The sequence below is a fragment of the Procambarus clarkii genome, chromosome 78, assembly GCF_040958095.1.
Source record: "Procambarus clarkii isolate CNS0578487 chromosome 78, FALCON_Pclarkii_2.0, whole genome shotgun sequence".
Taxonomy (NCBI): domain Eukaryota; kingdom Metazoa; phylum Arthropoda; class Malacostraca; order Decapoda; family Cambaridae; genus Procambarus; species Procambarus clarkii.
Genome location: NC_091227.1, coordinates 21,918,648 through 21,945,230, shown reverse-complemented (window position 1 = coordinate 21,945,230; position 26,583 = coordinate 21,918,648). Strand labels below are relative to the sequence as shown.

The 26,583-nt window shown below is 39.8% G+C and overlaps 1 protein-coding gene across 42 annotated transcripts in view; it reads right to left on the bottom strand.

Annotated features, from left to right (window-relative positions):
- Positions 1–15,227, bottom strand: part of LOC123746059 (longitudinals lacking protein, isoforms H/M/V) — a 182,315-nt gene extending 167,088 nt beyond the window's left edge. For 39 of the 42 annotated variants that reach the window (XR_011225004.1, XR_011225007.1, XR_011225006.1 and 36 more), the window contains exons 1-5: positions 15,088–15,226; positions 12,931–13,020; positions 10,594–11,262; positions 6,343–6,588; positions 4,133–4,222 (exon numbers count right to left, since the gene is read on the bottom strand). Coding sequence is in view for 37 of the 42 variants with exons in the window: in XM_045727264.2 (XP_045583220.1) it covers positions 4,133–4,222; positions 6,343–6,588; positions 10,594–11,262; positions 12,931–13,011 (1,086 nt within the window). In the remaining 5 variants the exon portion in view is untranslated. Of the gene's footprint in view, positions 1–4,132; positions 4,223–6,342; positions 6,589–10,593; positions 11,263–12,930; positions 13,021–14,823; positions 14,988–15,087 lie in introns of those variants that run through there. The other 3 variants (XM_045727286.2, XM_045727244.2, XM_045727243.2) reach the window with 2 other exon arrangements.
- Positions 15,228–26,583: the final 11,356 nt, after the last annotated feature.

Sequence of the window (26,583 nt, the reverse complement as noted above, 5' to 3'; positions counted from 1 at the left end):
CAGCTCTGCCTCCCTTCCTCAGTTATATCATGCCAACCCACTATTTTATCATAAAGCAACATAATAGACATGGCTTTCCAATACCAGGAGAAATAAGTAACCTCAAATTTGCATCATAAGTAATAAGTGAGCATGTGTGTGTGTACGGGTGGTTGCTATATGCAATTGCAAAATATCATGCTAAATAATATTTTCACCATAAATAAAATTAAATGTTGAAGAAATTGTATGTTAACCCTTGCACTGCTCACCTATTTTCGGTAAAAACGTCTTGGTGCAATTGTCAAGGACATATTTTTGTTATTTTTACAAATGTTCAGGTAAATTTAATGTCAAAATGTTTGCAAAGTCAACTATTTCCATTTCAAAACACAAATAGTAATGAAAACATTAAAAAACATTAAAATATAGTCAAATTAAAAAACAAAAAGCACAACTCTCTGAGCGCCTAAAGGCGCTTTGCGCAGTGCAGTGGTTAATCATGAGTATCATAAATAATCCCGAAATGTTATTCGTATATACAATCTTCAATCATTTACAGATGGCCACCCATCATTTTTTCTCACCCAGCCAGACCCTCTTTTCTTTGACAATCACCCTATCTACACTATTTCATCATAAAGTAAGAAATACAAAACACAAAATTTTCTAATGCCTGAAGCAATATATAACAGCAAATTTTCTTTGTACTTGGTGAGGGAGTGTGTAGTGACAATTACAAAGTGCCATCTGCTAGATAACAAATTTCTAATTTTTATTGCCAAATATGCTTTCCATGCCTTCTCAACCCCAAGGCAGTAAAACAATTTGAGAAACTGAATGCTTAATTTGATGCAAATAATTATAAAAAACCTTGGAAGTTTCAAATTAAACATCGAGAAAAGATGCCTGAAGATTTCTCACAGTCAGCCTGAAACGGCTCCACTGATATCACGTGGTAATTGTTTAATTATCCAGATTTCAGTTATCCAGAAATCCAGAAAAGGGGGTCGATACCTATTAGACCAGATTGTCAGTTACACTGTATTTACACGCCTTAATATACAAGAATTATTGCATATTATTAATTTAATATATTCTCTATTATAAGAAATCATAGTATTTTCAAACTCTTTTCATAAGAATAGAAGAAACGGCAAAGACCTTGGCTCATGCAAGGTAGCCCCCCAAAAAACTTATTTGTACACAGTACTTGTCTAACTTCTGTTTGAAAGCTCTCATCGATCCCACATCTCCTTGTTACTCTAATTTGTTAAATAACTCTATAGAGCCCAATTTCAAAGCCAGTACTTACCAAGGAAGACCTTCCCTGAATCTGAATTTATCCAATTTGTGTACAATGATTAATGTTCTACCCTGTGTTCATATATTTAGCACCATATAAATAACTTTAATCTATTTGTATACTTCCATCATTTAATCCCATACTCTTTCTTTTCTAGAGAATATAAATGAACTTTCTTAACCACTCTTCACATAATGAAGGTTTCTAATTTTAGATATTAATTTTGTCATCCTTTTCTGTACACTTTCAAGTCAATTAATGTTCATCCCATAGAATTTTGCAAAAAAATTAAAGTGCATAAATTGCCTAGGCACTCGATGGTTGAATGGTATGAGTACTGGTTAGCCAGTGGAGTGACCGCTGGCCATCAAGTTCGAATCCTGAAGGGGTCAGAGTTTAAAGTGATGTACAGTAAATAAGAATATTTTCAAAACAGTAACAGCAGTCTTATAGACAGTACTATTGAATTTACCTGAATTACCTGAAGGTCACCATTCTCCATTATTCTCCCACACTAACTAATAAACAATAATTAAGTTAACTTAGGAAATTACACTTACCAGTCAGGCTGGGAGACAGCTCACAAGTAATGATCATCAAATTTCACTCAAATGTTATGTTTTCCAACTTTTTATTACAATCTTCAGCATAATGATTGCTCCAGTATGACATCTTGGTAATACAAAATGCAAATTAGTGCTGATAATGCAATAATTAGAACATTGGAATATTGAAAATGTTTGTTGGAATTGTTTTATTTTTTGCATCTGAGCACCAGACATGCATACATTTCCTTAGCCACACTTTAGTGGTTAACTATTGCATTATCAACACTAATTTGCTTTTTTTTTTATTAGTAAGTTGTCTTACTGAAGCAATCACAGTACTGAAGACTAATAAAAAGTGGAAATCCATTCACACTGGACTGAAAATTGACAGCACAAGTTCAATCCCTCCCTCCCTTTCCCCCCTTGCCACAGTTTGGTGGCAAGTTCTTAATCATATTGCATTTTTGGTTTTAACAATGATTGCATACATAAAAAAATTGAATTTTTACATTAGAGACTGGCTGAGTGGAAATAAGTTTGCTAAAATTTTTATCTGCAACTGCTCGCAAAAATGTTAATTTTTGTGATTGCCTAGGCACTCGATAGAATATACAGTTAAAGAATGACGAGTTATGCTGGATTTGTACCAAACTAAATGTACTACAAGGTTATCATGAAGATATTTCACCACATTACTCTCCTGGTAAGGTAGCTCACAAATCTGTTTATGTAATACAGTGGATGTAGGCTTTTGTGGATGTAAAAACTTTTTTTTTAATCAGGGAGGGAGGGGTTGCCTGGGATTATAGGGCAAACAAAATCGACCTCACCGCACATGGTTTATCCAGGTAAGTTCATGTTCAATCTTTTAATTATTACATTTACCTAGGCTTTACAAGCATTGAACAGCATCTGCCAATTTTATGCTCATTTTAAAAGCCTAAGTCACCTTGCATAATCTTGAGTCTCCTGAATTTATTTCCCACCTTAATATCTTGAGTATGTACAGAAAAGGGTGACAAAGTTAATCTCATTAATTTGAAACCTCCTTAGTGATTTAAAAGGGCTTTAATTTACATTCTCTAGAAATGTGAAGAGTAATGGGGATATAGACAGAAGCAACAGCTCTTAACATCATATAACCAGGACCCAGTAATGACATGTACCCAGTAAATACATACACCCACTAATTAATTATTATATATATATACACACAGTATATATATATACTGTATATTAAAACAAAATATAGTAAATACCAATACGGCAGATATATGTAAAAAAAAAAAAAAAAAAAAAAGTCTTCCCAAATTTGCCAACGAGGCTATAATTGTATTCCTAATTACCAAAGCAAGAGCAACTTATATCCTGAAGTAAACAGATAATCTTACATATCATATGGAAGCAAGTCTATAATGAGACACCATGTGGCTTTTCTTTTCATAGCAACACTTTATTCAAATTAGAAAATCTAACAAGCAACATATTCATTTGAAAAAACTATCTACTTCATACTTTTGCCTAAAGCCAACATGTACCTCAGGAACTACGATAAGATATATTCAATCTTTTTTTTTTTTTTAATTATTGAGTCTTGGCAAGGTTATAGAGTATTTCATTCAGGCATAAAAGAGCATTAGCTCATAAATAATGTATTTTAATTCGACTGCTTCTAATGAGATCTTTCCAGACAAAATTCCAGAAGCTAATTATTTTTTAGTGCTATAAAATACTGTACTTGGCTATGAATGAAATCAGCAACCAGTATATTGCTCATTATACAAACATTCTTGCAAATGTACAAGTATAATGTTCAATTGAAAATTACAGAAAGACATTATCTAACATCAAATCATTTCGCTAATTACGGCCAGAACACTGAATTTGAATCTATCAACTTTGTGAATCCTTTGAATTGTTGGTTTCTATCAAATGCTGTGAACATCCTGGGCACAGAAGACCACTACACATTATAATAAAGTAGCTCATTTATCAAAAGTAAAAGGACTACCTGAAGTACTGATATGAAAATATTAATATTTTGTAAAAATGAAATCATTAAATTCAGTGACTACAAATTTATTTGTCAACAAATTTTGGGAGCAACTCAAAACAAAATGCACAGATTTAAACAAATATTGAAATAGGTCAATTAACAGGAATAATAGTGCTTGTTAGGATAATCCTCTATTTATATATACTTATTTTATAATCTCAAATAACTTTTGGGAATAATAATAATAATAATATGTACAAACCACATGGTGCCTCAAGAATACACAATAGATGGAACACTCACCATCTGGGGAGGTCGTGACCCATCTCCAGTAAAGCCTTCCATAGGAAAGCTTTGGAGACTTCCATCTCCCTCCCATAGGGAAACAGAGTTCTGAAAGCAAAAACCATCACAATGAGATAGTAAATGTTGCTTAAACACTTTACTTTTCATTTATTGGCATTATGAGGGTTTCACCATAATTATCGTTTAGCAATTCAACATCATGTGGATGTTTCTTAGGCAGGGCTGTCATATTATAGTCTCATGTCCAGCCTTAACCCCTGCACTGCACCCTTTTATAGCAGTGCTCGAAACTTAATTATATATATATATTTAAATATATAACATGAATAAACACATGGTATGCATATATTTCTGCATGCCATGTGTATGCATATATTTATGCATGCCATGTGTATGCATATATTTATGCATACCATGCATAGAGGCAGGGAGGGAGGCAAGCAGGGTGGAAGGCAGTGAGGGACAAAGGTAGCGTGGGATATATGTTATGAAGTCTTAAACGTTAATTCGCTGACAATGCACCAAACCCTCCAACCCATAATACAATTTTTATCCTGGCTGTAAAATATTTGTCATTATAAGATTTTTTGGTGTTTAAGTGTGCAGTATTATTGTACATTATTAATCATTGTTTTATTGCTTCCTGTTTATTAAACAAATACTGTACTTGTTTACTTATGAATAATGCACAGTTGGTATGTGAGACCTCCAGCAGATAGTGTGTATGGGATGTAGGAGAGGTCTGTCAGTGGTTGAGAAGGGATGGGCTCAATCCGATATGCCTATGACACTCGACCCTGTTAGCCAGAATTTTTTTTATTAGATTCTGGATGTACATCATTATATATATTTTTGGTTACAGAGTTTGTTTAGTAATATTATTAGGGTAATAAAAATTTATACAAATACTTGTTTCTTGAATGCTTTTTTGTATTAGACAAACTCTCCAGGCTATTTCTGGCTGATAATCTAATGAGTTCGATACCCTAACAGCAGGTTCTCTTGGGGAGGGAGGGAGGCAGTGAAAGTGGGAGGGAGAGCAGCAGTGAGGGTGGGAGGAAGAGAGGCAGTGAGGGTGGGAGGAAGAGAGGCAGTGAGGGTGGGAGGAAGAGAGGCAGTGAGGGTGGGAGGAAGAGAGGCAGTGAGGGTGGAAGGAAGAGAGGCAGTGAGGGTGGGAGGAAGAGAGGCAGTGAGGGTGGGAGGAAGAGAGGCAGTAAGGGTCGTAAGCAATGGGGACAGAGGTAGTGAGGGAGAAATGTGAAATTTGTATATGGAGGTTTTGAAAACAAGAGCAAAGGGAATGAAACAAATTAAAAGTCTTTTGCAAAGGCTTCCAAGAAAGCTCATATTGCCCCCACCTGCACCCAACTCACCACATGTTGACCCAAATGCTTCAACATCTGAGGTTACCTCATCACCATTAATCTCCACTTCAGTCAACCCAACACCATCAACATCCATCACCACCTCTTCCATATATATATAACAATGGTCTATCAACAATAAGAATCAAGTTAGCAAATGGATCAGTACTCCTTGTATTGTCGTTTAAAAAAAAAAAAAAAAAAAAAAAAAAAAAAAAAAAAAGTCAAATTTATGCCTTGAAATTATCTATTCCTCCCTCCCCCTAGATTTTCAGGATGATAGACCACATATACAAACACAACAAGTTATCAGACTATTTATACGTTCTACCTTGTTAGAACAAAAAAAAAAAAATAAAGTGAGAAACAATGAAAATAGTTGGACACGGTTATTGTCTTGAGATGCCTCACCTCATTTCTACTGAAAAAAAAAAAAATCCCGAGAGCTACTACAGCTAACCCGCTAGAGGTAGTTTTTTTATTTGGATTTTAGGCCTTCTTGGATACTAATTTAACAATGTAAAACAAAAATCAAAGCCGTTTTTTTTCACACAACAGGGTCATATTTATTAGGTGTGCAGTACAGGGGTTAAAATACATTGCTCAAGGTTTTCCTCTCCCTTGGATTTGTAAGATTCTAAAATTTTTCATGAAGGTGCTAAAAGACCTAATAACAGTAAGAATATTTATTGCATTCTACAGCATAAGTTTTCAAATAAACATAAAAAAAATTGCACACCAAATTTTTCAGAAATCCAATTAAGGAAAATTAAGCCATCTATAATTACTTGCAATGACCCAAAATCAATAATGTATGCAAAACTTAAAATTGCAACTACTTACCCCCTGTAAACCAGAGGAGCCTGGAATGGCTTGAGCAACTAAATCTTCCATCGACTGAGGTTGAGAGGAAAGCATCTGAGGATCAAATCCCTGAGGTCCTCCACTACCACTTCCAGGATCATTACGAGAATCACCCTCCGTAAGTGGGTCAAATGAAAACTGGGACTCTAAAATATCCTTAGTCTCTGTTACTTCCTCATCAACTTCTTGAGGCTCTTCTTTAACACCAGGCTCGTCTAATATTACCTGTAAGGAAAAAAATAAATTGTTATTGTTAACAAAATGGAAATTAGTCACGTGTTACAATGTGAGTTGTGGAGGGTAAAGGGTATAGGGTGTTATAGTTTTTTATATTTGAGAGGAATATAACAATCTGCAAAAACTACCTACAAATAATAAAAATAAGGAGAAAAAGAGATTACTTAAGCAAAACAGGAATATTTGTTTGTAAGAAATCACTCTTTGGTGATTGTTGTGATAATGGACCATCAGGTCATTTTTAGTGACCTGACCTGATGCAAAATTGCACAATTAGGAAAGATCAGTTGCTACACCACTTCATTAAAGCCAAAATTAAAATTTAATGCTAAGCAACTGAAAGCAAATAATAAATACACTAAGCAATAAAATAGAAACTATACAAATTAGTACATAGTAATAAGGTAAAATCACTGCTGAACAGAGCTGAAGTGCAAGGAGGCAAAGGGAAATACTGTACATGGTTTGAAATAGCATGGAAGAAATACTGTATAAAGGAAAATCTGGATTTCAGATTTCTGCAGTGTACATTATGAGGTTTTGAGGCAATGTTTAGCCTTTCAACTGTACAACACAGCTGGAGTTAACTATGCTAATTATTCATAAACTGCATGACACTGCTGGGCCCATTTTAAGGTTCCCCGTAAGAGTTTAAAAGTCCTATGGGTACATGTGGTTCACATCTGCTTCTTCAAGCCTTCAGAAAACTGATGCCATCTTGGGTCAAAATCGTGGGCCTGTATGTGAGAGCCTCAATACCGAGAGACTATGAGAAGCACATTCAGCTGTAGCTCATAGCACTGCCTTTATGTAGCTTGTGCCCCCAATACCACTTAATGATGATGAAATACATAAGCCACTGTTATTATTTAAAACAATGGATAGTTTCATAGAAAAATCATGACTTGTGGCATCATTATGAGCTTTCCAAGCTCCATTGCGACCACAGTGACAAAACATTTGTATTACTTTTCCTACGATCAGGAAACACATTTAAACAAGATTAGAAAGAAAGAAATTTTTAGAAATTTCTTTTTATTTTTGTACACCTCTGGTTATCAGCTATAAACAGGCAAGCAGTGAACGGGGTTAGGTGATGCTGATACAGCAACTATAAATCAACATTCAAGCTATTTAACATGGATGTCATGACTACAACAGCAGCTAAAACCAAGCAGATATATATAATATCAATGAACATTATAATGCAGGAGCTTTACAAACTTGCAGGAGCACAGGAAAAATATTCCATATAGATTGCCAAGCTCAAATGACCCAAAACTATCAAAAAACCAAAACTGACCCATGACAAAATTAATAATATTCAGACTCATTGAAAAAAGAAAGCAATGCTTAGGCATATTAAGATTGAGGAAGATCTAGAGCAATTAATATAGCATTAAATTGCTCAGATTCAGAGATTTGCAAACTTCAGGAAGACCTAAATTTCATTGCTTATAAATGTAAGTGCTTGGAAATAAAACTAGCATACCTAAGTATCATAAAAATAATGAAAAAGCTGCAAGAACAAATTGTAAAAAGGATCAGTCATGATTTGTGGAAATCTCAAAGAAAAAAATGTATATAATTGTATGAAATAAGGCAACTAGAACACAGAAATTCTTCTCAAACGCTAAGTAACAGCTAATCTAGTGCTATCCTACAGCTCTATCTTGGCTGTGTTAGGCCCCATTTGGATTAATGCAGTGTAGCTTTGGGCGAGATATTATTAAAGGAAATAACCGACTTAAAAAAGTTTTGGATAGATGGCCAGTGGGACACATACTAACTGAAAAGAAGAGCCTAAGTACTCCAAGGAGATTAACCTAAATCAAGACATTTCTAAAAACAAGGAAAAAATGGAAATACATCTAATGGTACTCAAATAATAAATCCAGGTTTTGGAACAAGCACCATTGGCAACAGAATGGCAGAATGCAGTCCCAGCTCCCAGTATCCTCCACAAGTGTACAATCCTTCATTAATAATTAAGAGTAAACGAGTAATAAAAACTAAAGACAAGGTTATGATGAATAAGTTAGGGTTACTACTAGATAAGATACAGGAGATGCAACCTCAATAACAAAGTGAAACTTAAAACAATCATAGGCAATGTAGTCTTTTCTAGGGGCTACCAAGTGATCAGAAATGAGAAGAAACAGGGTGAAGAGAAATAGCACTGTTATTGAAAATGCACTCGAGGTTTGAAGGACTATCCACATACGAGGTGGGTAATTCACAGGAATGGAAACAGAACCAGAGGATAGTAAGACAGCTCATTCATGAACCCACAGCTAACAGCAGAAAATATGGTTCAGTAAAGTGTATAAGATCAATGGATTTATACACCATAAAGGAGCCAGAAATAGTAGCATATGGATCAAGAACTAAGCTTCTGTTTAATGGTGAAATCAACTGGGTAAAAAAAGGTCCCTATGGATGGGATGAAATAAGGGCAAAATTAATTGAATTTAGCAACCAGAATATAATACCGATAAATAAAACATTAGGTTTGAGAGGGAGAGAAATGACAAGAACCTTCAGACAATAGGAAACAGGGAAGGTAATAGAAATAAAAAAGAAAAGGACTAGGACAATGTAACACGAGTGGCATACATGCTACCTCCCACGTGAATGTTTTTTTGAATTAACAAATAAACAACAAATTTGAAATCCTATGGCTTGGGAGTGGTAACATACAATAAAGCTCAATTTTTGCTGTGTTGTAGGTGTAGGAACAACACAAGTGAGATGGTGGTGAATGCCAAAACCATCAGCAGTTTCAAAGTGCCATATGATATTACAGGAAAGATGGGGCACCATGAATATAGTTCCCATTCTGAAACTACACTTAGGCAATTATACATGTCCACATCCAAACAAACCCCACCCAACACACACGCCACCTTGTTTACCTACTGCTGGTTCTGGGGTGATGCGCATGAGCATAAATATCCCCCGTGGTCTAGTCTGACCAGACCTCCTGCTTAAGTTTAGTCAACCGGGCTGTTACATGCAGCTGCTCAGTCTGAAAGTCACAGCCCAGTTGATCAGGTATTGTTTGGAGGGGTTCATCAAGTTCTCTTCAACAGTTAAAAGTCAGCTAATTATGCCCCTTATGTTTAGAGGGAGTGATAAAAAGTTTTGGGTCTTCAATGTCGATAAAATTCTCTCTCGGCATACCTATTGCACCTCTTGCTTTTCACTGGGTCTATTTTGCACTTCCTGCCATGCTTATTGGTCTCATGTTGACCCATTTCTGTGTGCAGATTTGGAACATGTCCATTTAATATTTCCTATAAGTAAGTTGACTTCCCATAAGTAAATTATTATGTATCTCAGCTGCACTTTAGAAAATAGAGATTTAAACATTTTAAGCAGTCCCAATTATTTATATATTTTACTGTGTGGATTCAGGCAGTAAGAGACCTTTGCATGTTCTGCAGATCAGCAATTTCTCCAGCTTTGAATGGCACTTTTAGTGTGCAACAATATTCCACTCCATAACCCCTTAAACATATGCACAAAACCCCTCACCCCCCTAACTCATCCCACCCACCTTCATACCCACAGAAGCCACTGAAGCAGTGTTCTGGGAGTTTTGCTCCCTGAGCCTGGCCTGGGGCTAGGCTTGATTTATGATAAATGTAGGGTAAATTTGAAAAGTGTGGGATGCATATTTTTTTAGTTTATTTAGACAACTTGGGAAAATTTTATATTTTATTTTTTTCAAACAAATTTGTATAACATATGGAGTAAGAAAACTACTGAGCAGCTTCAGGATTAGGTCTAATGATTATGAATATGTTTTTTGTTAATTTAAATATGATCAGGCTTACAATGTCAAACAAGAACTTAAATGTCAAGGGACCAAAATGCTAAATTTGAATAATAGTTATATTCTCAACATTGAGGGTAAACCTGTCAAAAAAATCATAACCTATCCCTGTCAGGAATATCTAATAAGAAAAACATTTAAAAACTCGTGCTTACCTCAGGTACAGCCTGCTGTGACTGACTAGATGTCTGCTCACTTCCCCGATGCTTTGATTCTTGTGCATTGGGGAGGTTCGGAAGTTCATTGCCTTCACTGTGACCTTGACTACAATCCTCTGACACCGATTCAGAGGCACTTCCAACAGAAGGAGAAGGAGAGATGGGCATGGGAGCAATTCTGGATGCAGCAGGAGAAGGAGTTGGTATAGAGGCACTAGTTGACTGTCTTTGGGATTGATTTGAGCTGACCGTGCTGGGCTCTCTACTTTCTCTTTGAGTATGAGAGGGTAACGGTCTTGGTTCTTCATCTCTCTTTCTTCTTTTTGCTATGGGACTATCTTCTCTGATACCAGAAATTCTTTTACTTTCTTTATATTCTTTAGAAGGAGCTTCATCAGGTACTGCAAGGCCTTTAATCATAAGGCATTCTGCTGCCTTTATTAAACCAGCCAGTTCATTTTGTAACACATTCACTTCACCTACATACATATAATTAAGAAGAGCCTCTAATTCCTCATGTCTAATATCTTTTAACACTATTATTGGATGTTTACAGTTTGTCCTTTCAAACATTTGTTCAAAGTAATCACTACATGTTGATAACACCAGTTTGTGGACTGGGTAGAATTTTCCATCACAGGCAATAGTCACATCACAATAGGATTCCTGAAATACAAAAATAAATACACATTAATTATCAAAAGGTTTGACAACAAGATTGTTATACAAACATACAAAAATTAATTTCCGTCCAACTAAATAAAAATTTATTTTATAATATTAACTAAAATTAAGTAACATGCATGTTTTCACCACCTAAATGTTAAGTGCAGTGAATCAAAACCATTTTTGTCTGGGGAAACCTATCTTCATACCTTGAAGATAGTTCGTTATCATACGTTATCAGACGGTACATTCGGGAACTGAGCTTTTCACGGTATACAATTCAGATTTTACCTTGTTGACTATTAAACTCTAGGTCCTGTTTGTTAGGAGGTTAAAGATCCATCTCCCTATTTTGCCAGTAATTCCTTTTGTGTGCATTATGTGCAATAACAACATGGTCAAATTTCTCAAAAGGCTTCTACAAAACCTGTTTATATTACATCAGAATTTTGTCTTTCATGGCATCTAGGGCCATGTCATAGTGGTCTAGAAATTGTGAGGCAAGAGCACCCTGATCTGAACCCAAGTTGCCCACGGTTATGTAGACACTGATTCCATGAGTTTTGTTATCTTACTTCTTAGCACCATTTCAAAGATTTTTATGATGTGCAATATTAAGAGCTACTGGCCTATACTTTTTGCATCAGCTTTACTACCTCCTTTGTGAAGTGGTGGTGTTAGGTAGTCATCTAGGGTGCAGTTTGGTGGTCTGTGTTGCAAAGTTTCATCTAGAAAGGTTTCTAAAAACTTTACATTATGTAATACAATACACTTTTTGGTTAGGTTTGAATATAGAATTCTATATAGAACTCACTCTGTCTCTCTTTACACTAGTATGACCCAGCAAAGACCCACTGCACCTGTGAAGACTGTCAACCTGCTCTGAGTGCACCAGATCTCAAGAGGTCAGTAGGATCTTGCCTCTTTATTATGTAAGAAACTCTACTACTGTGTACTGTGTATATAAATTATTGTGTACTGCTTAGAAAATTATTTTCCATTGCCATTTACCTTCAGCAGATTTATACCTGAGGCCAGGTACTAGAACTAGCTACATTATTAACCCCCATATTTTTTCCAAGACCATTGTTTGCTAATCATTTTACATCCAGTTTCCTCATGCTTACTGCCCAAGGTTTGAACCCAGCTCATACTCATGTAAGGTAAGTGGGTGAATGTACTAACCACTACACAACACGGTGCTCTTGAGTATATTAATTTTCAAGCTACACATTTTATGTCAAATTGGCAATATCAATGCTGAAAAATATTTATGAAATTAATCATCTACAGCTCATCCCCCAACCATGAACATATTAGATACAGGCCTTCCATGGAAAATATAGGACCTTAACTCTTAATTAATGACAACTCTGAATATGGCAGAAGGGGAAGGGGAATTATCAGGGGGGAAAGTGCAAAGCCATTATACCTATATAGCACTTTGAAGGGGTCAGGATAAGGATTTGGGATGGGACAGAGGGAAGGAATGGTGCCCCAACCACTTGTGTATGGTAGGGGGATTGAACACCGACCTACATAAAGGCAGACCGTCGCTCTACCGTCCAGCACAAGTGGTTGAACAGTATAACCCAGTAAATTATAATAAAATTTTCCTCATATATCACATTAGTGTGATTTATTGTTTATTATAAAAATTATGCTTACCTTGCTCCTAATAGTGGAGAGGATATGGAAGAAAGTGCTTCGGTGGTTGTTCCACTTCAGGGATAACAACCCACTCGCCATGGCTGTTTTCTGAAGAAATAATTCTTTGCATTAATACTTAAAATATTAGTAAATTATCAAACACAAACAATAGTGTAAAAGGCTTGTTTAAATTTAATAACTATAAAGGAGATTTTAAAATGCTTAATTCTACCTAGTTTAAACTTGTTAAAAGTTTATTAAACATATAATTAAAGAGTAATAAAGAGTTGACTTTTCACCCCATGGAAAGAAGGAAAAGTCAGGAAAGAAGTGGAGTTCAAAATGTGGTTTTCATAATCAATTCTTTATAATATTATCTAAGTATATTATGGAAGTTAACAGTTTATCACTAAATATATTAATTTGTTCACCTAAAATTAATCATCTCAAAACACTTTTACTTAAGTTATTTTTGACTTGGAGCAACCTGAATGCTTTTTGGCATCAATAACACACTAACCTACTAGAGAAAACTAGAATAGTATTGTACAAACAAAAATATACAAAAAGAGGAGGGGATGATCAAGGAAGCCAATGACCCAAGTTATCATATAGCTTCAGCACAGCCCTGATTTGGAAACCTGGTTGAGAAAGATCCCAAAAATAAAACTTCATTCTTGATAAATGAAAATTTTTGCATATTTACAAGTGGAAACTAAAAACGAAGTTATCAATGTAGCTGAACGTACAATTCATAGTGCAATATACACAAATTAACTAGAACATAACTAGCTGTACAATTGATAATTCCATGCAAATTGTTTACTGGAAGCCAGGAATAAATTCCCTAGTATATAACCTTGATGAGGGAAACATTAAATACTGAATATAGTACTGTGTATGTAAAGTAGCTTATGAAATAAATTATGTATACTATAGGTGAGTGACATGAATGTATTTGAGCATTCCAATGTTCCACACATTTTATTATAAATTTCTCAAGACACACTATTGAATAACATTACTGCAAAAAAAAAAAAGAGAAAAACAATTTGTTCCATTTGTTCATAGCCCTATGGTGGCATGCCCAGGAAATTGGAGGAAGACTTGGATGCAGCAATAGCACATGGACAGTTTGACATGTGCTCACACCGTTAAGATCTGTCAAGAACTACCACCAAATGTGGCAGCTTGTCAGCAGACTTTTGTGTCAGACCCCTGAGCCTCAACCCAAGGACCCCCATGAGGAATGATGCCTTCAGCCTTGAGCTAGACATTTCTCATTCGATGAGTCACATTGTGGTTGAAGAGTCGATATTCAAACCCACAACTGAAAAAGAAACATTTATTCTTGATAATGGGCCAAAAATGTCGTCGTCTCTTCATTTCAGTTGCGTGTTGGATATCATCTCACCAACCTGAAAATGGGACAGACCTGCCTACTGACTCGCTCACATTGTTTACAGGTCTTAGGCATCCCTATTGCCAATGGTTGGGATACAACAATATTTCTTATTGCAATGCCTGAGGGTTCAAGTGGCATGCAAGCGCGCCAGTGTGAAGGATGACACCTCGCTTTTCACTCGACAGGCACACCTGTTTCAGATTATCGGAGAGCATCTTACCCCCCAGAATCATCATCTCACTTCAAAATAAATAATATATATATTAATAGGTACTGCATAGGCATTTTTGCTAAATTTTCTTTTTACTATATAACGTTTCCCAAAAGCCTCAAGATTTAAGGAGAAAAAATTTGCAATTTTCCATCATAATGTAAGCTGTCTGAACCCTGGGAACTTAAAACAATATTAGCTTACTGGGACAACCTAAACTACTTGACAAGGACCGAACTGCATTCAAATTACTCCATTAAACCCACAAAAAATTACGAAATTTCAGCGTAGATACTTTGGAAGAATATGCAGTTAGGGTAAGCAGTGGGGGAAGAGTGTGTGGAGACAAAGGGACGAGAGGGAGGGAGAGCAGCAGGAGGAGAGCGGCCTCCCTGCGCCGCCGCACCAAGCCGCTACCACTACCAGCGTCACCCACACCCTCTACACTCACACCCTCACACAACACAAACTACATACACTTACAAGCATTACTACATCTCAACCTTGTCTATGAGTCCTTCTTTAGTAGCCAGACACAAACTTTAGAGAAAATACTCACTTTTCTCGCTGAAACCTCGATTTGACTAAGGAACCGCCATTCACCCTCCTTTGTGGCACAAAGCAAACATGGCGTCTTTCCGATTGCCGTGTTCGGTTCGCTGACTTCTCCAAAACATTACCTGCAAAATTAATGTCTTAGCTAATCCTGAATATTACGTATCAACTTGAAAAATAATTTAAACACCACATTTTATAATTATACATATTTTGCATTATTTTAAGGATGTGACAGCAGTATGAGAGGGTTGCCATGATCCACCGGGGAAGGGGATCCGGACAGGGCGAGTTAACGTACCCTGAGCTCGGCCGCTCCACCAACCTATATCTTCTTTCTCATGTGTTATCGAATTTCATATATATTAAATTCTCCCCCATCAACCTGCTATATACTTCTAATTGTCCTGCATCAATTACTGTTACACATGTACAGCCTTTGCAGTCCTCGGATGTGTTTTTATGGTTTACATATAAATTATGTTCATATATTCAACTTTCAACAAACGAATAACCTACCTGTAATTCAGCGTCAAGTAAAACTAATATTAAAAAATTCAAACTATGTATTAGGAATATATAAGATAATTTTTTTATTAGCAAGCTTGGGTATACACATGTGTATACCCAAATTGCGGCTCCAGTATGGAGTCCAAATATATATCTAGTCAATCTAGTCAAGCATAAGACTAAACTGGAAAAGGTTTAAAGGTTTGCCACCAGAATAGTACCAGAACTGAGGACTATGAGCTACGAGGAGAGACTACGTGAATTAAACCTCACGTCACTGGGAGGCAGAAGAGTTAGAGGGGACATGATCACGACATACAAGATTCTCAGAAAAATTGATAGGGTAGATAAAGACAGGCTATTTACCGCAAAGGGCACACGGGGTCACAGGTGGAAATTGAGTGCCCAAATGAGCCATATAGACATTAGAAAGAATTTTTTCAGTTTCATAGTAGTAGACAAATGGAATGCATTAGGAAGTGATGTGGTGGAGGCTGACTCCATGCATAGCTTCATGTGTAGATATGATAGAGCCCAGTAGGCTCAGGAACCTGTACATTAGTTGATTGACAGTTGAGAGGCAGGACCAAAGAGCCAGAGCTCAACCCCCACAAGAACAATTAGGTAAGTACAGTAATGTGATGTAACTCTTGTAACTCTCTGAATGTATTTACTGAACTTTTAAATTATTATTATTATTATTATTACTATTATTATTATTATTATTTAGATATTAAATGTGGGCTGACGTGCGCAACGCACTGCTTATACTGCATTATATCTTATTATCTATCAGCGAGGGCTTTGTCTTTTATTACAGAACGAATAGACTCAAGATGGTGCAAACAATACAACTCCAATAATCCACTGGATTATTGCATGTTTGCATCTAAACAGCAGTTGCACACTTCATTTATTTTTTACCGCCAGAGGTGGAGAGTTCATTAAGCATCCCCCTATACAACCAGCGAGTGGTAGTTTATTGTGCACCCCGAAGCCCGACCAGTTGTGTAACCGGACCCCGACCAGTTGTGTAACTGCAAGCCTAGCATGAATTAACGAACCCAACAAAACCTCTGTGGCACAACTTTGCACAAATCGAAGCCCAAATACGCACATCCCGAAGCCCGACCAGGTACGTAACCGCAGCCCGACCAGTTGTGTAACCGTAACGAACCGAACAAACAATATCCGAAGCACAAACATACACAAACCGAAGCCCGACTATGCACAACCTGCAGCCCAAGTGAAATCCCCGGACCCCGACCCCTTTTGTAACTGGAGCCCGACCAATAGTGTAACCGAAGCCCCCCCAGTTATGTAACCGGACCCCAACTAATTGTGTAACCGGACCCCAAACAGTTGTGTACCTGCAAGCCTAGCAAGAAAACATCTCATCCAAGCCTAACAGCCCCAGAGCCCAAACAAACTCCCTCCCTATAGCTCTACCAAACAAATCCTTAGCCCTACCTAACAACCTCGCCCCCCCCCCCACCCTTGCCACAACAACTAACTTTGGAGCCAAAGCAAACAAACAATTGAGCCCTATAAAAAAAAAGAAACCTGGAACTCTTGCAAGAATACAACAATGAAAATGTTAGAAAATAAACATGCACTCAGCCATAGCAAAGAAACAACCATAATGATCTAGCAAAGAAACACGAGGCATTAGCACACAACCCCTGGAGCACAACCATGCACGAACCGAAGCCCGACCATGCACAACCCGAAGCCCTAGTGACACCCCCGGAGCCCGACCAGTTAGATAACCGGAGCCCGACCAGTTGTGTAACCGGAGATCGACCAGTTGTGTAATCAGACCCCAACCAGTTGTGTAACTGCAAGCCTAGCATGAACGAACCAAACAACCCCTGGAGCACAACTATACACGAATCGAAGCCCGACCATGCACAACCCGAAGCCCAAGTGACACCCCCGGAGCCCGACCAGTTAGATAACCGGAGCCCGACCAGTTGTGTAACCGGAGCCCGACCAGTTGTGTAATCAGACCCCAACCAGTTGTGTAACTGCAAGCCTAGCATGAACCAACCAAACAACCCCTGGAGCACAACTATACACGAATCGAAGCCCGACCATGCACAACCCGAAGCCCAAGTGACACCCCCGGAGCCCGACCAGTTAGATAATCGGAGCCCGACCAGTTGTGTAACCGGAGCCCGACCAGTTGTGTAATCAGACCCCAACCAGTTGTTTTAACTGCAAGCCTAGCATGAACGAACCAAACAACCCCTGGAGCACAACTATACACGAATCGAAGCCCGACCATGCACAACCCGAAGCCCAAGTGACACCCCCGGAGCCCGACCAGTTAGATAACCGGAGCCCGACCAGTTGTGTAACCGGAGCCTGACCAGTTGTGTAATCAGACCCCAACCAGTTGTGTAACTGCAAGCCTAGCATGAACCAACCAAATAACCCCTGGAGCACAACTATACACGAATCGAAGCCCGACCATGCACAACCCGAAGCCCAAGTGACACCCCCGGAGCCCGACCAGTTAGATAACCGGAGCCCGACCAGTTGTGTAACCGGAGCCCGACCAGTTGTGTAATCAGACCCCAACCAGTTGTGTAACTGCAAGCCTAGCATGAACGAACCAAACAACCCCTGGAGCACAACTATACACGAATCGAAGCCCGACCATGCACAACCCGAAGCCCAAGTGACACCCCCGGAGCCCGACCAGTTAGATAACCGGAGCCCGACCAGTTGTGTAACCGGAGCCCGACCAGTTGTGTAATCAGACCCCAACCAGTTGTGTAACTGCAAGCCTAGCATGAACCAACCAAACAACCCCTGGAGCACAACTATACACGAATCGAAGCCCGACCATGCACAACCCGAAGCCCAAGTGACACCCCCGGAGCCCGACCAGTTAGATAACCGGAGCCCGACCAGTTGTGTAACCGGAGCCCGACCAGTTGTGTAATCAGACCCCAACCAGTTGTGTAACTGCAAGCCTAGCATGAACGAACCAAACAACCCCTGGAGCACAACTATACATGAATCGAAGCCCGACCATGCACAACCCGAAGCCCAAGTGACACCCCCGGAGCCCGACCAGTTAGATAACCGGAGCCCGACCAGTTGTGTAACCGGAGCCCGACCAGTTGTGTAATCAGACCCCAACCAGTTGTGTAACTGCAAGCCTAGCATGAACGAACCAAACGACCCCTGGAGCACAACTATACACGAATCGAAGCCCGACCATGCACAACCCGAAGCCCAAGTGACACCCCCGGAGCCCGACCAGTTAGATAACCGGAGCCCGACCAGTTGTGTAACCGGAGCCCGACCAGTTGTGTAATCAGACCCCAACCAGTTGTGTAACTGCAAGCCTAGCATGAACCAACCAAACAACCCCTGGAGCACAACTATACACGAATCGAAGCCCGACCATGCACAACCCGAAGCCCAAGTGACACCCCCGGAGCCCGACCAGTTAGATAACCGGAGCCCGACCAGTTGTGTAACCGGAGCCCGACCAGTTGTGTAATCAGACCCCAACCAGTTGTGTAACTGCAAGCCTAGCATGAACAAACCAAACAACCCCTGGAGCACAACTATACACGAATCGAAGCCCGACCATGCACAACCCGAAGCCCAAGTGACACCCCCGGAGCCCGACCAGTTAGATAACCGGAGCCCGACCAGTTGTGTAACCGGAGCCCGACCAGTTGTGTAATCAGACCCCAACCAGTTGTGTAACTGCAAGCCTAGCATGAACCAACCAAACAACCCCTGGAGCACAACTATACACGAATCGAAGCCCGACCATGCACAACCCGAAGCCCAAGTGACACCCCCGGAGCCCGACCAGTTGTGTAATCAGACCCCAACCAGTTGTGTAACTGCAAGCCTAGCATGAACGAACCAAACAACCCCTGGAGCACAACTATACACGAATCGAAGCCCGACCATGCACAACCCGAAGCCCAAGTGACACCCCCGGAGCCCGACCAGTTAGATAACCGGAGCCCGACCAGTTGTGTAACCGGAGCCCGACCAGTTGTGTAATCAGACCCCAACCAGTTGTGTAACTGCAAGCCTAGCATGAACCAACCAAACAACCCCTGGAGCACAACTATACACGAATCGAAGCCCGGCCATGCACAACCCGATGCCCAAGTGACACCCCCGGAGCCCGACCAGTTAGATAACCGGAGCCCGACCAGTTGTGTAACCGGAGCCCGACCAGTTGTGTAATCAGACCCCAACCAGTTGTGTAACTGCAAGCCTAGCATGAACCAACCAAACAACCCCTGGAGCACAACTATACATGAATCGAAGCCCGACCATGCACAACCCGAAGCCCAAGTGACACCCCCGGAGCCCGACCAGTTGTGTAACTGGAGCCCGACCAGTTGTGTAATCAGACCCCAACCAGTTGTGTAACTGCAAGCCTAGCATGAACGAACCAAACAACCCCTGGAGCACAACTATACACGAATCGAAGCCCGACCATGCACAACCCGAAGCCCAAGTGACACCCCCGGAGCCCGACCAGTTAGATAACCGGAGCCCGACCAGTTGTGTAACCGGAGCCCGACCAGTTGTGTAATCAGACCCCAACCAGTTGTGTAACTGCAAGCCTAGCATGAACCAACCAAACAATCCCTGGAGCACAACTATACACGAATCGAAGCCCGACCATGCACAACCCGAAGCCCAAGTGACACCTCCGGAGCCCGACCAGTTAGATAACCGGAGCCCGACCAGTTGTGTAACCGGAGCCTGACCAGTTGTGTAACCGGAGCCCGACCAGTTGTGTAACCACATGCCTAGCATGAACGAACTAAACAAAACCTCTGAAGCACAACTATACACGAATCGAAGCCCGACCATGCACAACCCGAAGCCCAAGTGACACCCCCGGAGCCCGACCAGTTAGATAACCGGAGCCCGACCAGTTATGTAACAGGAACCCAACCAGTTGTGTAACCGGAGCCCGACCAGTTGTGTAACTGAAGCCCAACCAGTTGTGTAACCAGAGCCCCACCAGTTGTGTAACCAGAGCCCCACCAGTTGTGTAACCAGAGCCCCACCAGTTGTGTAACCGAAGCCCCACCAGTTGTGTAACCTGACCCCGACCAGTTGTGTTACCGGAGCCCCACCAGTTTTGTAACCAAAGCCCGACCAGTTATGTAACCGCAAGCGTAGGTCTACTTAGACTGTAGCTGGTGCGCTCCCACATGAATTATTGCATCCAGGCATGGAGACCTCATCCTCAGAAAGACATAGCTACTCTGGAGCCATGTCTTACCAGAGCTTACATTTACAGGCTAAGTGGAGGGTAAATGCTTCACCCTCCACTTACTTCAAGTGCAAATAATGCCAACAGAACCGACTCCTTGTCATCCTTGACTGCCCTTAGCTCCCCAAGGCATAGCTGTGACGTGCTTATCTCTGAAGCTAGACACAGATATAATGAAATAATCAATGATGGAGTCAGAGTCTGTCTCCTAGCTGTGGATTCCTTCCCATATTGGTCTCCGAATGCATGATAGAACAATGAGTTGGCCAAGACTTTTTCTCGTAAAAAGGGAATTGTTACCAACTTGGACTGCCTTTGAGCAGCCTGAGGGCAGTAATATTCCGGGAACATCAACTAAATTTCGGAGACTTGAGGCAAAGTGAAATTCACACCAGTTACTCCATCTATCATCATTCTATTATGCAGGAAGTACCGCACATCTATGGGTCATCTATAGACGTGCGGTACATAGACACCACTGCTAGGCTTAGGCTCGGCTACAAGTACCTCTGGGAATCTGTAACATCTGCTGATGTAGATTTGACTAAATGTAAACTCTGTCAGCAGAACTATTCACATACTTTACGTCATTATATAATGGAATGTGAAAAAATCGCGGAATTTAGAGATAACACCATCAATAGTGTCCAAGAAATGTGTAAGTACTTCATTCATAATCATGTGCTGCCCGAAATCTTATCGAAGTATCCAAAATTTGCTTACTGTAGGTAAAGCATGCACATGACTGTAAAGCTGCCGCCCAGTTGGGTGGGTGTGCAGTAAGAATAGTAACTGTGATTCATCACAGATGTAAACAAGTGCCTTGTATAGTGACTGTTGTGAGCCTCTTGTTGAATCACTTGTGACACAAAAGATTATTGATGTGTGTATTTGTGTGGGTGATTAAATATGTATGTGTATGTATATATGTATACGTATGTATATGTACATGTATGCATGAGTATGTGTACATGTATATATAACATTAATAATTGTGTAAAGATCGTCAAAAGATTGTTATTTGCTTAGCTAAACGAACTAGCCTGGCGTTCCGCGAGCGCTTTGTCATGGGTTCGTATCCTGGCCGGGGAGGATTTACTGGGCGCAAATCCTTAACTGCAGCCTGTGTTTAACTCTACAGTAAAATGTGTACTTGGTTGAAAAAACGATTCTTCGCGGCGTGGATCGTATTCCAGTGACCTGCCCGAAACGCTACGCGTACTAGTGGCTCTACAAGAATGTAACAACTCTTGTCTATATCTCAAAAAAAAAAAAAAAATAGAGGGTTCAGTTTCTGAACCGATTGTGTGCCTCTGTAATCCTTTACACCGCCGCACGGGATGGGTATGGGGTGCATAATAAAGAAAATTGAAATTGAGAACCTAAATACCGAACCTACTATACGCCTAATTAAACATAGAATATAAAATGAATTTATACACGATAAAAACTATTTTTAATACACAGTACATGGAAGTCGATAATAAATGCCTCTTGGGATGAGGGGGAGACGACCGCCGCGTTAACGAGCCTAGCCTGACGATGGAGTGGTTTAACACTGGGGAAGTGCATTCTACATAATATCCTACCTATATAATATTGGCAAATCATGATCCTCAAAATCTTCCACAATACCCTAGAGAGGACTGACTATCTGACTTGACTGACTTGACATTAGTGGAATACAAACATTTGAATACTATAGAACCCGGATGAAAAAAAAAAATACGGAAACAATGATTCTCGGAGACATTACAAAAACTCAGTATTATAATAGCGAACAAATGTATAATGCATTAAGCATTGTAGGTGGAGGTAGACTATATATTCATGCGTACCTCCCAACTGCTCAGATATTTGCAAACAACAAAAAATGTCAGCCTTACCTATACGGGAACGACGATGCTCACGCCGCCGCTGCTTCCTGTCGACTGGCGGGGTCGTGGTCGATGACCCGTAGCGACCAACCGACCCAGAGACCCTCTGCCTAAAATTATTTGAACACCATATTGAAATTCCTAGCGTATAGCACCAGGAATGTGTAAATTAATATTTATATGCATTATAGGCCTTTCCAAATATAATTTATAGATCTGAATATCATATATTGTCTAACAAGCGAATTATTTAAGTTAATATTGTAATTATGTCAGATACAATTAAGTCTCATCGCACACAAAAAGATTCGTCAGCGGATTTTTTTTATTATTGTTTTATTTATATATAAAAATAGTTCTTAAAGTCTTGTAAAGCCGCTAGCATACATAGCGTTTCGGGTAGGTCCTTAATCCTAAATTTTCCCCGGAATACGACCCGCCAAATCGTTTAACAACCTATTCTCTGCTGGGTGAACAGTTAAGGATTGGCGCCCGGTCAATTCTTCCCGGCCAGGTCAAAGCGCTGGGGAAGAGCCTGGCGCGTGCTTTACCACTGCGCCACAGAGATTGCTCCGTGCCGTAGTGGAATTTTGAATTTTGAAACCTGAGTAACCTAGCTCAACCCAACCTAACGTAACTCAAATCAAACCAGTCTAATCCAACCGAGCCCAATGCAGCCTAACCTTAATAACATAACCTAATACAGCCTAGCATAACAATACAGGAGGGTGGAGGCCTGGTCAAGGACCGGGCCGCGGGGACACTAAGCCCCGAAATCATCTCTCATCTCAAGATAACCAGTTGTGTAACCAGAGCCCGACCAGTTGTGTACCTACAGGCCTAGCAAACAAACACCTGCAGACGAGGAATAACGTGGCTGAAATATTCGACCATTCTCAAGTCGAGTGTGAGAATGCACAATTGACTTGAGAATGGTCCAGGACGGACTGAAACATCGTCATCAATTCACTTTCTAGTGTGTGGTCTGGTAAACAAACACCTCGTCTAACCAGACAAACACCCCCCCCCCCCCCTAACTCTACCAAGCACACTGAGAGCCCTACCAAAGTAGGGAGGGTCCACAGACGAGAACGTGGTTGTAAGTATAGGTCCACAGACATGGGCCCCAGTGCCCATCATCTGGGTTGGAGGGCAACAGTGCATTGCTTTGCTCAGAGAGTATAAGGCTGCTAACACAGCCCTGCCTTCAATAAGCAAACTTTTCAGGATTATTTAATTAACTAAGATTTACTTGAATTTACCAGAAGGTCACTATCTCTCAGTGAGGATAAGAAGCCGGCGGCTTGTCAAATGTCTCCCTATTTGCCCTGGTGATTTTATCGAGCAATGTTTTGGCATTTACGGCTTCGGCGGGTATGCGTTTCCACAATTATATCATTCTATAGGTGAAAACAAATGTTTTCCATCCTTCAGTGTGGCTTGTTGAGTTCGAAACCGTTGCTCCTTGTTCGTCTGGGTCAATATCTTCCAAGTTGTTCAGTAATTGAAAAGTTTTGCTGAGAGCAGTCCTGTCATGTCTGCTGGTCTCTGTGGCCCTCAACCGTTCCTGGTATGAAAGTCGACTTAGTTCGGAAAATATTTTAGTCGCCCGGTGTTGAACTTTCTCCAAAGCAGATATGTCTTTCTGAAGATGAGGTGTAACGTACGATTATGTTACGTTGTTGGGTAGATTAGATACACAGTGTTTGGTGAGTTTCATATTTATTTAGTAGTCTTGATTACAGTAGTCGGTTGGTGGCATTATCGTAGACGTTCAGACGGAGCTTAGAGCAGAGCAGAGAGCTGAGTGAGGCCGCAGTCGCAGAGCTCTATGCGGGAGAGCGAGCGATAATAATCCAAGTGGAAGCACACCAGAGATTTATACAGTTGTATAAATGGGCCCTGCTTGCCTCGGAAAGCGGGGGAATTTCTGGAAGGGAGAAAAACATGCGCAAGTGGGCGCTGCGCGCTAAGTATGTGAGGCATACTTAAACGAGGGTAAGTGGGGTCGCGTCCTCCATTTTGCTGCAGCTTCGGTCCGCTATGTACCATTCTTCTGCTCTTAGTATTTACTGTATTAACTCCCCTAGGTTATAGCACTATGTCTTATACTTATTACATATGGCTATTAAAATTAAGCATACCTTTTATTAATTGTTACTGCAGGTTATTCATCTCTATAAATTTAACTACTTTACCTGTATTTACTGTAACTACTCACCTATGTTACAGCGTTCCGTCATATACTTTTACTTATAGCTATTAAGCATACTTTTATTATGTTACTGCAGATAATTATTCATCTTTATACTTTAATAAATAAGTCCCCCCATACTAGGCATGCGTTTTTCTCCCCGAACAGAAACTACATTTTCCTTCGTCAAAATTTCGTTTGACTATTCCTAGGATTGGGTTTGCTTTTATAACTGCAGCTTCAGATGCTTTTTCGTCATCGGTTTTCACTTGGTCTCATTTTTCAATTCCCTATGGACATTGTTGTTTTGATTTTACTCCTTATATAAGCATAGTGGGCCTTGGGGTCATTCCTTATGTTTAGAGCAAGTTTTCCTTTTTTGTGGGGAGGCTGATCTGATTTCCTAGATAGCTGCATTCGACACCCTTTTTTGTATGCCTGTCAATTTAATTGTTGATAGACTGATATTTCCAGCAATTGAACTGTAGTTTCCAGGGCACTCTACTCCCAATTAAGAGGAAATGGTAAATATACTTGTCTCCACATAGGGAAAAAATATACATTGGACAATCAGATAATTTTTGTCTCCTCTCTTTTCACCTCAGGGAAGAGGAGGAGCTTCATAAACCAACCTTAACTGACCCTGCAGATCATTGAAGCCTCCTTACACATCAAAATATATTTGTACACCACAATACTGATGCTGACATTGATTTACATTTAGGCTTTCATTTAAAACTAACATGCAGTCAAAATTGGCCGAGATGTTAAATTGTTGATTTTTGACTGGTGTACTGGGGCAACCTATGATGAGTAAAACCAAAATAATGTTTTGGGGTTATAATCGACCACTGAACAGCCTTTCTAGTTTCAAGTGACATAAGTTTCAACATTATAAAAGTACATTGTATCATTTCTCTTAACCATCAATGGAAGAATCAAGATTTAAAATTGTGTGAAAGTACTGTGGCAGTATAAAATACCCACTCTTCATTCATTCCCAGTAACTTACTATAGAGGCAGCCACTCCATCTATATTCTCTCTTACAGCTTTTACCAATTTCCTTCCAACTCAGTTTTGACCATATCCAACATACATTGTTTAACGAAATATTAAAGCAATCACTGCCATAAATGTAGTATTGTGGTACTTAGGTTGAAGACAGGACAATGGTGCTCTCAACCTATTTTCCATGTACCTTTTATACATTTCCCTCATTCAACATGGAAAAACATTTCACAATACTCTAACACTTCTGTATGTGTATTTACAAAATTATCTGGTTGAAATCAAGGAATGTTAGGCCACTTGTAACCCACTGCCTTTTCCATCGTAAGAGAATTGGATGCCATTAACATTTTTACAATGGCAAATATAAAATGCTTTAGTAAACAACTCTTCTGCATTTAATCCTCCTCATTGTGATTTATTTCATCCTATACTTTGCATTACCAGTCCTGCATTAAAGGTACCAATTTATACTACGTAGCACTATTTTTAGCAGCAAGTACCATCTACAAAAGTTTGACTATTATAAGGATGCATATACTAGGGGTTCCAGTTAACAAAAATGCCATTTTTTGCTGTATACAATTTTCTATTTAATTTAATAATCTGTTAATTGAAAAATACCTTAATTTTTT